The sequence below is a fragment of the Phaseolus vulgaris genome, chromosome 3, assembly GCF_000499845.2.
Source record: "Phaseolus vulgaris cultivar G19833 chromosome 3, P. vulgaris v2.0, whole genome shotgun sequence".
In the NCBI taxonomy this organism is placed as follows: Eukaryota; Viridiplantae; Streptophyta; class Magnoliopsida; order Fabales; family Fabaceae; genus Phaseolus; species Phaseolus vulgaris.
Window position 1 is genome coordinate 52,535,879 of NC_023757.2, and position 16,252 is coordinate 52,552,130.

Genomic DNA, 16,252 nt, shown 5'->3' on the forward strand with positions numbered 1-16,252 from the left:
AATTATTATAATAATTAAATTAAAAATATTTTAAAAATTAAAAAAAAAATTTGGATTTTAAATTAATTTTTATTATTGATAAATAATTTCTAAATTAGTATCTAGTTATAAGTTTTTTTTTATCAAATTTAAGATTTAAATAATTGATAGTTAAAATATATACCAATTTAAAATTTATTTATCAATAATAGAAACTAATTTAAATTTTATTTTTTAAAATTTTTAAAATTATTTCTAATTTAATCATTATAATTTTTTTTTTAAATTGAATTTTATTTTGTTATTTTCATTTTCTTGTAGTAATATAAGCATGATAAAGTATTAATAGGACTATTTGAACAAGTTAATCTATATTGAGTCATAAGATTAACAGTGAAAAATCTATCTTAAAAGATCATCTCTGTTCTGATAAGAACATTTATGATTTTCACATATATAGATAATATCAGAACCTAGATGTTAATGTTTAAACTCTTACAAAGTAAGTTGCATTATCTAACCATAATATTAGTTTAACACAAAAAGGTATAAAACGTCTACTTTGACAACCTATTATAATAATATTTTTAATTAAAAAATAAATTAAATATAATTAAAATATTAATTTATTTGGTTTTTAAATGAATTTTACTGTGTAGAAACACAATAAATATTAATAAAGTTACTTCGACAAGTGAACCTAGTTCCATTACCATAAAAATTCATTACAAATAGATGAAGATTTCAAGTTATACCCTACTAATTTATTACATATTTATTACACAAACATATCAACCAATAGTTAAGACTCACTAGCATAGAAAATCTACATGACTTATAAAAACATTTATAATTTTCAGTTTTAAAAATTATTGATTATAGACATGTGATTGGTTGGATAAATTTATTTTTCAAATCTTATTTTATAATAATAATAACGATAATAATAATATATAAATAATTAAAATATGTTTTTAATTTATTTTAAACTAAACAGCTCTCATTTTCTTTCTTTTTTTCATATTTTATCTTTTCCATTTTTTTTCCTTATTTCTTCACTTTCTACCAAATGAGGGCTAAATATTTAATGTAACTAGATATCTGTGCAATTGATCTTTTCTTTTAATTTTCTCCAACCAAATAATTTTAATTTTTACTATATTTTTCAGTAATAATTTTTAAACTTGTGGTAAAAAGTTATGGCCTAATTTTCACAAAAATTACTATAAGAAAACATATTTTGAAATATAAACTTACTATTGAAATATAAGAAAAGTTATGGCCAAACTTTTATAATATAAACTTACTATTATCTCATCACAAAAATATTGTTCTTCTGAAATATTTTGAACTGTTCTTAAACATCAGTGAGAGATTCTTTAATTCAAAAAATAAAACCACTATAAGAAAACATGGGATAATCTTTTATGTTTTTTTTTTGTAAATGTAATGTAACAAACTCTTAATGATCATATTAATACCTAAATGATAACTAATTAAATATTAATTTAAAAATAGTTTATAAATTTATATTAATAATAAAAATCACTTTAAATATTATCAAATAACATCAAATTTTAAATTTTTTTAAAAAAGTTAGATAACTAAAAAGATAAAAATCTATAATAAAATAAACAAAAATAAAGTTTATAACTTATTTAAAAAAAAATCATTCTTTATCCATTCACTACACTAATACTAACTTATAATAGAATTAAATATACTTTCAATCTCTATTGTATATATAATAAAGTTAATTTTTTTCTCTAGAAAAAATATTTTGTTTTGATTTCTCACGTATAAAATATAGCAGCTCGTGCGTGGATAACATATTATGGATGATAGTCTGATAAATTCAATAAATATTCGCTATGATAGGATCGAAAATGACTCTGATACCATATTACGAAGTGAACTTTAAGTCTAACTCAACCTCGTAAAACCGGCTCAATGAGGTGAAGTTTGCACCCACTTATATACTATGGAAGACTCTAATCTCTAGTCGATGTGAGATCTCCAACCATACATTAAATTGTCTTTTATGTGAAAAATTATAAAGATCATAATTTGAAAAAATCAACCGGTTTAATCATTAAACCGGTCCGATTCGGTCCACTGAAAGAGGAAAATAAAAGCAGGCATGGAAAAGGTTGAACCAGTAAAAATAGGCAATTGTGAATGGTCAATTGAATAGGATGTGCCAAACAAGACACTGATGAAGAATAAAAATATTTATTTAATAACTTAATAAATTAATATTTTAATTATGTTTATTTTACTTTTTTAATTTAAAACAATGTTATATTAATTGATTTTAAAATGGTGTGCTGCAATGCAATGCAATGCTAGGTCACAGTCAAATGTGCAAACTATTGACCTGAGACGGTCCTCCTTTTTCCCGTAAATTTCGCTATGCCTTACAAATGGGAAAATATTATCATGCTTAATCTTGTCAAAAGTAGTGATATTAATCAAAATAAAATCAAAAAAATTAATATCACGAGCTTATTATGCCATACAGATACGGACACTGACACGATACGCGGAGATACGTATAATCTCTAAAATGTAGGACATGGAGACACGGATCTATATATTATATAATTTTAAATTATACAAAATTAAAAAAAAAAATTATATGCAAAAGTATGTTTTTTGGAAGGAGAAAGATATTTTTCATGACTGGTTCAAAAGAATTTGTTCCTTATTTTTATAATCATAATAAAAATTTATACAATAAATTTGAGTTTTTAGAAAATTATTGTATTTATACCTTTTAAAATTGTGTTAAAACCGTGTTAAAATTTTCAAAAATCCAATAAATATTTTTTTGAATTGAACACTTCACCGATAAGTGTCGTACGAGTGTCGTGTCACGGATAAACCCATTTAAAAGAAGTGTCCGAGTCTCATATTACAATAGTAAAAGCTAAAAGTAAAATATAGTTTTATAAATTTTTTTAATTCAAATAAATATATTTTGAAGTTTTTTTATATCCAAATCTCCAAAATAAAACTATACTTCTATATCATTTGGAAGATATGTCACGTTAATTAAAATCAATACTTATGGGTTGCTAGAAATGCTTGCATCATATTATTTGGGACCATATTTAAAAAAATAAATTTGTGGTAAATACATTGAAAGTTTCTCCTCTTATCTTGTATTAATATATCTTTCAATAAATTTTTGTTAGTTTTTGACTTTTTTCTTTTTAATAACTAATATTTGTTCAAATTTTTGACCGATTCTTTTAAACTATTTTTACAGTTTATTTCAACTAAGTTATTTAATCCATTTATTGGTCTTTTAGTCCTATGGGCTGATTCAATTTAATTTTGAAAATACAAATAGATATTTATTTTATTATTATTTCTAAACAAGCATAAATGAGTTATTTATCGAAATTTCATGAACATTGCAATATCACATAAATTAACATAATGGTATAGTTGTTATAACAATTGATTCTACATATCATTTCCTTTTTTTTATTAATTTATCTCATTTAAAAATATTTTTAAAATAATGTTATTTTTACTAATAATGTCATATAATTTCTTTTTCATAAATTTGAGTAAGTTGGACTTAACTTTAATTTATATATAATCAATTATATTAGAGGTCGTCTTTTTATAATCAATTAGATGAGGGACAAATTTTTTTCTCTAAATATTTAATACAAGTTATATACCTAATATTTGATCTCAAAATCACTAATTAAATTATAATAATTTGAGTAGTAGGATGTTTTGGTTGATACAATTTTTAAGAGGCAAATAGTTTTCATTATTACATGAAGACCAGATTTCAATTCCAATAAAAAAAAATGAGTGATGATAAAAATTCAATTAATTAATATTTTAATTATATTTATTTTATTTTTAATTAAAATATTATTATAATAGGTGTTCAAAAATGGACGTGGTTTAGGTTTTCGATGTTAAAGTAATCTTTTACCCAGGTAACGGTTGACATATCGTGAATAAAAAACAACTTTGTACATGCCACGTGTTAGTATATAGTTTAAGAGCAAGATAAATACTTTATTTTATTTCTTTCAATAAATTTGTTTTATTGGAACTATAAATTATGCCAACTAGGCTATTGACCGTTTATATAAATTATTTGAAAAAATAACTAAAAATGACGTGATGTTTGATATATATTTTTTTTCATATTATAAGTTTTTCCATTTCTATTTTTAGTATATTTTTTTTAGATTTTTTTATTTTAGTACATTATTTAAATTTGGCATCATGTGCCGAGTCCATTTATATATCTAATGCATTTTTTTCATTTTATTTGTATTTATGTGATCTGAAATTTAATAATATTTTATTTTGTTTAATTAAAAATAAAAGATTTTATTTTAAAGAAATTACTTGGTAAAAATATTTATTAAAATAAAATAAAATTCAGTCAACTAAAAACCACAAAAAAATATGAGTTGTAAAAAAATTAATTCATTATTTATTAATCTTTCTTTATTCAAATTTTAAAAATAATAGAAATAAGTGAGGAAAGCTAATATTATATAATCTAATTTTCAAATTTAAATTATGAATAACTTTTTTTAATAATTTTTATTTAAAGTATCATTACTTTTTTTTATTACAAATATAACTATTTCAATCTTGAATTAATATCTTGATAATTTAAAAACTAATCTGTATTATTGTAATGAAGGGAAGAACTATAACTGAATCTGAGAAACAAAAGACAGAATATTTGTTAAAATATTTTCCTCAATTAATAACCAATCGATTATTAATTTTCTGAAAAGGTTTATTTAAAATTAATTGAGGTGTTAAAAAGAATAATTGATATTAATGAAAGTTGAATATATATTTTCCCCTGTTTTGTTTCTGCTGAAAACAAGAAAGTTGTAATAAAGAAATGTGGAAAAGCAGAATCTGTAGACCAAGAAAAACAAGGAAATAAAATGAATTGTTGAGGGTAGGTTTTGTTTGTTTATGCATTGTTCTCTCTATAAAGGATAGTTCAAGAATTCAGTTTAAATGCAATACCACCGCGAAGGTAGCTTTTGTTCATAATCTGTGTTTCACAGTTCCCATCTCTTTCAATAGCCATGGCTTTCTCTGCTGCTGCTACCTTTCTTAAACCAAACTATTCTTTCTCCCCATCCCACAAACCCAACTATCACTGCAGAAACAAGGTTGGTGAATCAATCATACTGTCTTTTTATTCCTTAAGGGATCACTCATCTTCCATTTCTTAACAACAAATTCACAACTTTTTTTTCACTCATGCTGCAAACATGGCTCATGTATTATTGTGTTTCTCAGTTCTGCGTCAGAGTTTCAGCAAGTGACTCGGGTGACGTGGAGAAGACTATCATCAAGAAAGACAAAGACGGGTGGAAGATCAATTACTCAGGAGAGAAGCCACAGACACCACTGTTGGACACAGTCAACCACCCAATTCACATGAAGAATCTCTCCACACAGGTTTCAAACTAGGAATCATTTGTTAAGGCCTAAAGGCCATGCCACAACATATTTCTTACAGTTTTGTTTTCTTTGAGTTTTGTTGGGTTGTTGGTGAAAAGCATTGCATGTATTTTTCAGGATCTCGAGCAACTTGCAGCAGAGCTGAGGGCAGATATTGTACACAGTGTTTCAAACACTGGTGGGCATCTTAGCTCAAGCTTGGGAGTGGTGGAGTTATCAGTGGCTTTGCATCATGTTTTCGACACCCCTGAAGACAAAATTATATGGGATGTTGGTCATCAGGTAATCTTTCGTCTTCTTTATTTGTTCTTGCTTTCTAATTGAAATTAAAAAGGAAAAAATATATATATTCTTCATTTAGAGAATTTTGCAACAAATTACATCATGTGTGATGTGTTTGATATGTGTAAGTGAGTCTAAAAATTAAGAAAATTGCAGGCATACCCACACAAGATTCTCACAGGTAGAAGATCCAGAATGCACACCATTAGGAAGACTTCGGGGCTAGCAGGTTTTCCTAAAAGGGATGAGAGTGTTCATGATGCTTTTGGGGTTGGACACAGTTCTACAAGCATATCTGCTGGTCTTGGTGAGATTCTTATATTTTAAGATCAATTCATGTTCATCAAATATATGTGCAGAAGCACTTCTCTCAGTGATTGAGCAGCAATTCTCAATATTTAATAGGCATGGCCGTTGCACGTGATCTACTGGGGAAGAAGAACAGCATCATATCAGTGATAGGAGATGGGGCATTGACAGCAGGCCAAGCTTATGAGGCCATGAACAATGCAGGGTTCCTTGATTCTAACATGATAGTAATACTGAATGACAACAAGCAAGTCTCTTTACCAACTGCCACACTTGATGGCCCTGCAACTCCTGTTGGAGCCCTCAGCAGTACTTTGAGCAAAATTCAAGCGAGTACAGAATTCCGCCAACTTAGAGAAGCTGCAAAAGTAAGCCTCTTAGACTTATCATATTCTTAGTCAACGCCATGATCTCGGTGATCATGTCAAATTTTCAATAAGCTGTGGCATTTATCTGACTCCAATTTTATTGTTGAAGAGCATCACGAAACAAATAGGAGGACAAACACACCAGGTTGCAGCCAAAGTGGATGAGTATGCAAGAGGCATGATCAGCGGTTCTGGATCTACATTATTTGAAGAACTTGGCTTGTACTACATAGGTCCTGTGGATGGTCATAACATTGAAGATCTAGTCACAATCTTTCAAAAAGTCAAAACAATACCTGCTCCAGGTCCAGTTTTGATTCATATTGTGACAGAAAAAGGGAAGGGATACCCCCCAGCAGAAAAAGCAGCTGATAGAATGCACGGTGAGAAAGGGATATTTCATAATGAATCATTATGAGAAATTGGAAATTGTAAAATCAATTCTTAGATCTAATACAAAAGTTACCCTGTCATACTTTCAGGGGTTGTAAAGTTTGATCCAAAAACAGGCCAGCAATTCAAGACAAAATCCCCAACACTTTCATACACACAGTACTTTGCCGAGTCTCTGATAAAGGAAGCTGAAATAGACAACAAGATAGTGGGCATTCACGCAGCAATGGGTGGTGGTACCGGCTTAAATTATTTCCAGAAAAGGTTTCCCGATCGCTGTTTCGATGTGGGCATAGCCGAACAACATGCTGTTACATTTGCTGCTGGTTTAGCTGCCGAAGGCCTCAAGCCCTTTTGTGCCATTTATTCATCATTCCTCCAACGTGGATATGATCAGGTGAGCCAATATGGTTCAATGAAAAATAGTCCAAAATAGTTCAAATTTAAGTTTATTTGTAAGTTATTAACTGTGATAAGAAAATCTGATGACTGTGATTTAATTTGTGCATGTAGGTAGTCCATGATGTTGATCTTCAAAAGCTACCTGTCCGATTTGCTCTGGATAGAGCTGGTTTGGTTGGAGCAGATGGACCAACCCACTGTGGAGCATTTGACATCACTTACATGGCTTGCCTCCCCAACATGGTGGTCATGGCTCCTTCTGATGAAGCTGAACTGATGCACATGGTTGCAACAGCAGCAACTATAGATGACAGACCAAGCTGCTTCAGATTTCCAAGGGGAAATGGAATTGGAGCCACTTTGCCACTGAATAACAAAGGAACCCCACTTGAGGTGAGAATCAGAGACTAACATGTATATCCTAAACTGAATCTTATGGTGGTGTAGAAATTGTTTAAATGCTGAGAAATTGTTTTGGTGGTGTAGATAGGAAAAGGCAGAATTCTGACGGAGGGAAGCAGAGTTGCTATTTTGGGATATGGTTCTGTAGTCCAACAATGCATGCATGCTTCAGAATTGCTTAAAGAAGAAGTAGGCGTTAATGTGACAGTTGCTGATGCCAGGTTTTGCAAACCTTTGGATATTGATCTCATCAGGCTACTCGCCAAAGAGCATGAAATACTCATCACAGTGGAAGAGGGCTCTATTGGTGGTTTTGGATCACATGTTTCTCAATTCTTGAGTTTATCTGGTATCCTAGATGGACCACTAAAGGTAAGTGACTCTCTATGATGTCATTTTCAGATTAATATTCTTTCATGTGCAGTTCTGACTATCACCCCTTTTGGTTTGGCTGCAGTGGAGAGCAATGATGCTTCCTGATAGGTACATTGATCATGGAGCACCTCAGGATCAGGTTGAAGAAGCAGGGCTTTCATCAAAACACATTGCGGCAACAGTTATGTCCCTTCTTAAAAGGCCAAAAGAAGCTCTTCTGTTCAAATAGAAGCAGGAAATGGAATGAGGATCTTGACCTGAGACATGGAAGATGCATGCAGTTCTGTTGGCATTGCGGTTTATAGGAAGCTGTAAATAACTCTAAACTGAATTGTTGTTTTGGATTCTCAGGTCAGACCAAGAATCATGAGTGAATAACGAGATTAATTTATTCTTGCAACTGGAGGAAACAATCAAGGCATTGTAATCTATCTATATATTAATGTTATATGTAATTAACATCCTAATTTTCCATCAAGCATAAGCAATCTTTTTCTTACGTTGATGGATTTGGCAGTCAATTTTTCTGATAACGAAGGGTCAGGTCTTACCCCACTTGAACACCATCTACTACTCTTTCTTATCAATATAAAATCAATTCCCTCCAGATATTTACTAAATAATGTTACCTTCAATAACATCACACAAATAGGATTTGTCAAAACCATAAAGTTAAATTATTGTTTGAGCTATGACTTACACACCTTGTAAGTTGTAAGACTTTAGGAATCTCTCCTCAGCAAACTTGGTTAGAAAATTTTCATGTATATCAGCATGTGGTAGTAACAAGGCAGAAGGTAACTATAATGTTGACAGATAATTTAGTCATCAATGACATAAAACATAATAGGCGTAGTCAAGACCATAATACTAAAATATATGTTTTAGCAATGACTGATAACATACGAAATTTTATTAAAGAAAAATAGAGATGAATTAACTTTGTGGGCAAAGGTCGATTTAACTCTAAAAGGGTCAAGTTGTCAACTGTCCAACCATGTTTAAGGGTGAGAAGAAGTATGAGATGTGAAACTTAAGATGATTACTTTTCTTTAGCATAGCAACATAGACCTGCTAGAAGTGATTGAGAATGATACCTGGTATGAAGATCAAAGATATAAATATCAGTTGAATTCCAAAGCTAGCCATATTCTGATATATGCTCTTTCTGATGCAGAGATTTCTAAAGTTGATGTTAATCGAAGTGCTAAGAAGATGTTGGATATTTTGGCTTTGTCACATAGGTAAAACGAAACAAGTTGGCTCTACTTAGATGCAAGTATGAGATGTTCACCATAGGCAACAACGAGAGCATTCAATCCATAATTTGTAGGCTGCAAACTATACACCTTGTAACTCATTTCACAGTTATTTTAACATACTAAAAACAGAAGTTTATACACATATAACACACACATACACATTTTTTTTATTAAAAAGATTTCTTTGACACCACACACAATAAAAATTTACCCTTAACACCAAATTATAACATTTTAAAAAAAATATATATATAATTAAAATATTATTTTATTGATTTGTGAAGGGTATGTTTTATGGTGTTATAATACCACCCTTTTCTTATATTTATATTAGGATTTATATACTTAACTTATCAAATCGCTTATATTATAATTAGTTCGCTAAATTCACAAATTTAATATATAATATTTAATTATAAAATAATTTATAACCAAATCCTTATAAAAGGAAGATTAATAAAACTTTATAAATATTATTATCTATAGATTTAAAAATAAAAATAATGGAAAATAGAAATACCATTAACTATATACATACGATATATATACATGCATTTATACATATACATTAACTATATGTATGTATGGCGTTACGTCAGGAGATAAGGCCACCCATGTTGAGTTGTTGGTGAAGTGTGCTATAATTTTTTGAAATAATTATTAGTTTTATAAATTTTTATATATTAACACTAAAAAAACATTTGAAACGCGTGAAACACATTACATGGGTTCCAATATTATTATTACCTTTCATCATTGGGAAATAGAAGATCACATGTTGACAGTGTAATGTCGTAGTTCGCATCTACAAAACCGAGTATGATTTCTAATATTATCATATTAATATACAATGAAATTTTCACTTGTATAAAAAATATTTTTTAATAATATTTCAAAGTTATAATACAAAATTTATAATGAAGATTTTGTCTATAAAAAATAAAATAAAAAATGAAACAGGAAAACTACTAGATTAAGATAAATGACTACATAGAATATTAGAAAAAATAACTACACATACTTATTCAATTAAAATTTAAATGTTTAGAATGTTTGATTTTAAATAATTAAATTTTTTATTATAATATCATGAAAAAAGTTTTATTTTATTTTCATATAATAAATAAAATCATATAAAATATAAAATATAAATTATAAGACAGTGTACTAAAATTTAGGGAAAAAAATACTAACGTAACCCTTTTTCTATTATGATAAGAGAAGAAATAAAAGAAAATGATAAATATTGTGTTTAGAAAATATTCTTCGATAACTAATTGATTGATAATAGTTGTTATAAAATAATAAAGCTGTATGTTACAAAAGTTACTGTAATTATGTTTATTGAATTTATTGAAAAGTGCGATAATACAATGTCTTGTACACACTTTTGAGATACATTTATAAAAACATTTCTTCAAAATCTTGTAAATAAATGTATAAAATGGAATAGAATTTTTTAGTATTGTATTTTGGATATTAAAGAATTTAGTATAGGATCGTGATTGTATTCTGACACTCAAGGTGGAGATTAAGGAATGTTTTCGAGTTAACCTTGGAATTTCAAGTGAATTTTTGTACCATAATTACATTAATCGTTTTGTGTTAAGAAATATTTGTGAAAATTATATTTGAGAGATCTTCAATCAATGATGTTAACTGATATCCCTCATAATTGTATAGTACACTTTATAATAATTACATCAAACTTAGGGATGACAAAGCGTGCAACAACTCGCTACCAAAAAGAGCAGGCTAAAGTCATTGATTTAGTTCGCTAACCCGTCCGCATAATTCGTAGTCCATGTAGACCAACAACGGGACGGGTTGGCCCGCTGGATCGCATAAATAAAAAAATAATTGTTTTATTTTTTCAACAAAAAAATCATACCTCAGTTACTCATTATTGCAGTGTGACCTTTATGTTATTTTATTCAAAAAATTAAATTTAATATTCTAAAAGAATGAATATTTTATTTTAATCATCTAAAAGGTTAATATTAAGAGTAACAATGAATTTAATTTTAAGCAAAGTCTTATATTTAAAATTTATTAATATAAAAAATAGATTTCAATAAGATACTCATTAAAAAAAATAGTAATCTTATTACAATATTTTTTTATACCAAAACTTTGATAAGATACTCTAATTCATTTATATACATATATAAAAAAAAATAGATACAAAACAAAATTTTAATTATTTTTAATCAAACCTTCTAACAACACTAATACTTGAATTCATATTTTTATCTTAATTCAATGAATTGAAATAGAATTAAAATTTTAATTTTTCAACAGCAAAAATATTTTTTATTTTTTTTCACAAAGGGACCAATTTTTTTGTACATTTTTCAGATGAAATAGAGAATACATGGAATACATGTATATGCAAGATAGGAGACGCAAGCCGGAACTTCAATCATATCTCGCCATCAAATTGTACACTAGGACATTATAAAAAAAAAAATAGTATAATACCAAACTTTATATTTAAAAGATACATGAAAATCGTTTCGGACAATACTACTTCTGCATATTGTATTAAAAAGTAAAAAAAAAATCATTCCTGGGTGAAAAAAAACAAGTGCATAATGTAAATTTTAATAATAATATTTTATTTTATGTAATAGTAAATTATTGTTATTATATTTATATATATATATATAAATTATAATAATATTTTTTTTATATGATAGTAAATTATTGTTATTATTTGAGGTGTTAATATAATTCGTCAAATTATATTGTGAAACTTAATATCAAAATTTTTTATTTAAAAAAAAATCGTGCATATAAATAAACTTGTATGTTGATAGAAAAAATAAACAAAAGAGGAATTATACGTGCAAACACTTTATATATATATATATATATATATACTCTTTCTTTTTTAAAATCTTAGAATATAAATAATCTTTATAAAAATGAATGAATTTGGATAAAATTGAATAATTTTGTTTAAAAGAGAGAGGATATGGGTGTCTAACTACCATGGATCTGTCCTTTATAGATTTGAGACACATTTTAAACGAAGCCAACAACTTTCAATGAAAGGTCATTTTATTCATAGTCCATAACGCTGTGTCTGTGGGGAATAGTGAGGAAGTATGAATAATAAATACACAAAATCAAATTACATACAAAATCATTGATGGTATACATTGATATTTTATAAAGAATAAATATTCAATTCAGTATAATAAATATTAATATTTTTTATTTTTAATATAATAAAAATATAATCTTAACATAATAATAATAATTTTGTTAGTTTTGTTTTCATTTATTAATGATTAATATAATTGAATATATGTTTAATTTTTACTAATTCTCACTTATGTTTATTAAAGAAAAAATTAATATTAATATGTAATTAACTTTAGAGGAACTGTTTTAAATTTATAAAGTAAAGTAAAAAGTAAAATGTAAAATGCTTCTTTCAAGTTTAACTGCATATTATTATTAGTTTTTTTCTTTAATAAATACATGCAACTAAGACTAAATATATATTCAAATTATCTCAACTATTAATAAAATTCACAGAAATAAATCTTATACTAATATTTAATTTTTTTATTGTACTAAAAACAAAATATCACAGTTGTAGTGATTATTTACCCATTATTAATAATTATGTTTTTTCAATAAATAATTAAAATAATAAATAAAATAAAATTAACTACTTTAAATTTTAATGTTTAAATGTTTTGGAAGGTCATTTATTTTTTAGACCTATAATTATTTTTTAGAATATAACTGGTATAATTGGGATGTTTGAATATTTTATTATTAAAGAGTAAAACTTATAAATAGTAAAAGTTATTTTTCAAACTTCATTTGAAAAGAACCAACATCTCTATAAGATTATTTTTTTCATTTTCTTCTCTTCATTCTCTCTAAAAATCTGTCAAATATGTTCATCATTTTCAAGATCAAAGCTTATCATAGAATTTTTGACGGAGAATATAACAAGTTTATCCGATCAAACTCTTCATTGGAGTAGGTCCTCAATTTCCCTAAGTCAATTTTAAGAAATTTTGCATGTTTGGGGCAACTTGGATGCATGTGGGGTTCATAGTTAGTTGGGTTGAGGTTTAGACACTTGGTTATGATAAATGTTAATATTTAAATTGAAATTGCATCTATTAGGGTATATGAATGATATGTGATTGAAATGTGTGTGTATAAGTTTTTGTTTTAAAACTCCAACTTATCGTTTTTTGGGGTCTATGTATTATTTATCAACTGTGATTATCGTGTGGTACACGAGAACAGAAAATGTTGCACGATGACAGTTTCCTCAGCATAGATAGGCGGATTAGTATATTTTGTATATTTTCCTTTTCTTGTGACATGTTTATGTATATATGTATTTTGATTTTATATAGAGAGGAAAAAATTATTTTAAAATTTTTAAAATGATAAATGTAAATGTATGTAAATATAGTTGTGATGAGTACTCTGAGTAAATATTAAATGATATAATTATAACAAGATATTACTATTTTCCTACATTATTATTTTAAAATATCATTTTTATTTGTTAAATTGTATAATAATATTTCATTGTAATTTGAAATTTATTCTAACTTTAATTTATATTTTATAAATTTATTTTAAAAATATATTAATATATCAAATTATTTTATTACATTAATCAAATCAACTTCAAATTAATTAAAATCTTTCTAATTATTTTTTTTTTCTAGTTTCTTTTGTTTAATTCAAATAACTATATCTTTCATCATAGTATTAGAAATAGTTTCACTCAGCCCTATGAAAAACATTACATATATAAATTTTTAGAGCCAATGCATCCGATTTCTACTTTCAGAAGCAACCATTACATTGTCCAAAGTATATTTGTTTTCAACAAAAAGTTACCTTTTCAGGGAAAATATATATGTGAAGTTCAAATAATTTTTTGACAAAATAGATATGAGTCACATAAAAAGAAACTTATTTTTATCTCAGTTACCCATATAACATAAAAATATTATTTTACGTCAGTCCAGAACATGAACAAACATAGAAAATAGGTTTTCTTTAGGTCCTTTTAATGCCAATCAAAATAACACATGACATAAAAAAAACGACATAAAAAGTGCATTTTACATTGATTAACTATTAATTTGATACGAACTCAAAATTTATAATGCAATTCCACAACCAGACAATTTGAAAAAACAATATAATAATTAAATTGTCTATTTCAACATAAAGTACAAATATACCAAACTATTTAAAGTATGTGAACAAAATAAAACTAAATATATTAAAGAAGATTGGTGTTATATCAACATCAAACAATTTGGTTCAATCTTAAAATAACTTAAACATATAAAAAATATATTTGCATTCAAACTTTCTAATACCTGATGTTTGATTAGATTAAGAAGTGTATTTGAGGAAATGAATTTGAAAAGAAAATATGAATAAAGTGAAGTTGTTTGGACGAATAAAAAAAATAAAATTATTATTGATAAATAGTTTTTAAATCAAAATTCAATTAATTACTAAAGTTTTATATAACAATACTAAAATTTAAATAATTGGTAGTTAAAATTTAGATAACTAATCAGATAATATCAATGTTTATTTTTACAAAAATCTTCACCCACAAAGAAATTTACTCCCAATTTTTAATTCTATATCAAATATTTAAATAATAGTAGAGTGTTAACACTATAATTGACTATAGTCAAATATACATTCGAAAAATTACATGAAATATTTTGAACGAAAATTTCATCAAACATATGGTTAAACTTAATTTTTACACACTAACAACCTATAAAAAATAATTTCTCAAATTATACAAACCAACAATTCAAAATTTAATAAAAATGAATAATATTTAATCATTTGTACCATATCAAAATCAAGAAATAAGGTTCACACAATGGGTGTATATATATAATATTAAATTTAAATAAAATTATTAAAACAAATAAAAAGTATAGCAACCATCCATTATATGTTTTAAAGCCATCAATGAAATATCTATAAAATTTCTATTATTACCCAATAGTAGGTGTACCCAATTGTAGGTGTAGAACTAAAATAATTCGGTCCCAATATATTTAAAATATTTTTAAACATTTAGTACTAGAAACTAAGATAATTTAATTCCAATAAATAAAACATCAGAATTTAATGTTTAAATCTACATCAATATTATTTGGTATGGGTCATACTGTCAAATAAATAAAACACCAATTTTTAAATTTAGTCTCAAGATATCAATGCTCGTTTACAATATCATGTCATGTCTTAATCTTATTCCGTATTTTTTGGGAAGGAAATGCGTGTAATGATAAGTTGGTTAATTTAAATTTTTTTTTATAAAGAACCTTTTATTTGGTATAATAGACTTCCACCTTGTCTGTTATTAGAATTCTTTATGAATAGGTATAGTCTATCTATGTATCGTTTTTTTTAACATATGAGTTTTGGTCTTATCCCGTATTTTTTGTATTTTCTTTCTTTTTTCTTTTGTTTAATAATACTTTTTTCATGTGATGGTAAATGATTGTTGTTACTTGAGGTGTCAGCTTAACTGATATCTTAAGTTGTATAGTCCTAACATGAAAGCTTTTATTTAAAAAGTTAATTTTATTTCTGATTAAAAAAAAAGTTAATCTTATTCCTGATTAAAAAAAAAAAGTTAATCTGAATGTTAACTAACATAAATATTAAGACATGAGTCGTTTTTTTTGCATTGGTGACTAGAGATGAGATTTTAGACGAAAGGTAACATTGTATGAGATTCAATTTCTTTTTGTTAATTTTAAATTTTAAATTATTAATTGGAAATGTTTCTAATAAAAAATATCATCAATTTGTTGAAAAAATTACACAACACTTATCCCTTAATTAACCCATTAACCCATTGGGTATATTTTTATATCAACTATATGACATGCAAATACAACACATGAATTTAGATATAAAGTATAGTAATTTCTAGCTATTTTTTGTTGTGGGAAATTGCTTTAATTT

General features: G+C 26.2%; 1 protein-coding gene across 1 annotated transcript; it reads left to right on the forward strand.

The window, feature by feature from the left end:
* The first annotated feature begins 4,853 nt into the window (after window positions 1-4,853).
* On the forward strand, window positions 4,854-8,459 carry LOC137808703 (probable 1-deoxy-D-xylulose-5-phosphate synthase 2, chloroplastic). The gene is made up of 10 exons (XM_068609961.1): window positions 4,854-5,159; window positions 5,290-5,451; window positions 5,572-5,736; window positions 5,893-6,043; window positions 6,142-6,413; window positions 6,523-6,796; window positions 6,896-7,203; window positions 7,320-7,601; window positions 7,695-7,982; window positions 8,068-8,459. Exons 1-10 carry the CDS (start codon window positions 5,073-5,075, stop codon window positions 8,212-8,214), a joined length of 2,136 nt encoding a protein of 711 aa, XP_068466062.1. The 5' UTR covers window positions 4,854-5,072; the 3' UTR covers window positions 8,215-8,459.
* The last annotated feature ends 7,793 nt before the right edge of the window (window positions 8,460-16,252 follow it).

Coding starts and splice junctions, on each gene's coding strand:
- LOC137808703 (XM_068609961.1), top strand. CDS start 5,073: ATGGCTTTCTCTGCTGCTGCTACCTTTCTTAAACCAAACTATTCTTTC. Junction 6,044..6,141: donor AAGCATATCTGCTGGTCTTG/GTGAGATTCTTA, acceptor AATATTTAATAG/GCATGGCCGTTGCACGTGAT. Junction 7,983..8,067: donor TCCTAGATGGACCACTAAAG/GTAAGTGACTCT, acceptor GTTTGGCTGCAG/TGGAGAGCAATGATGCTTCC.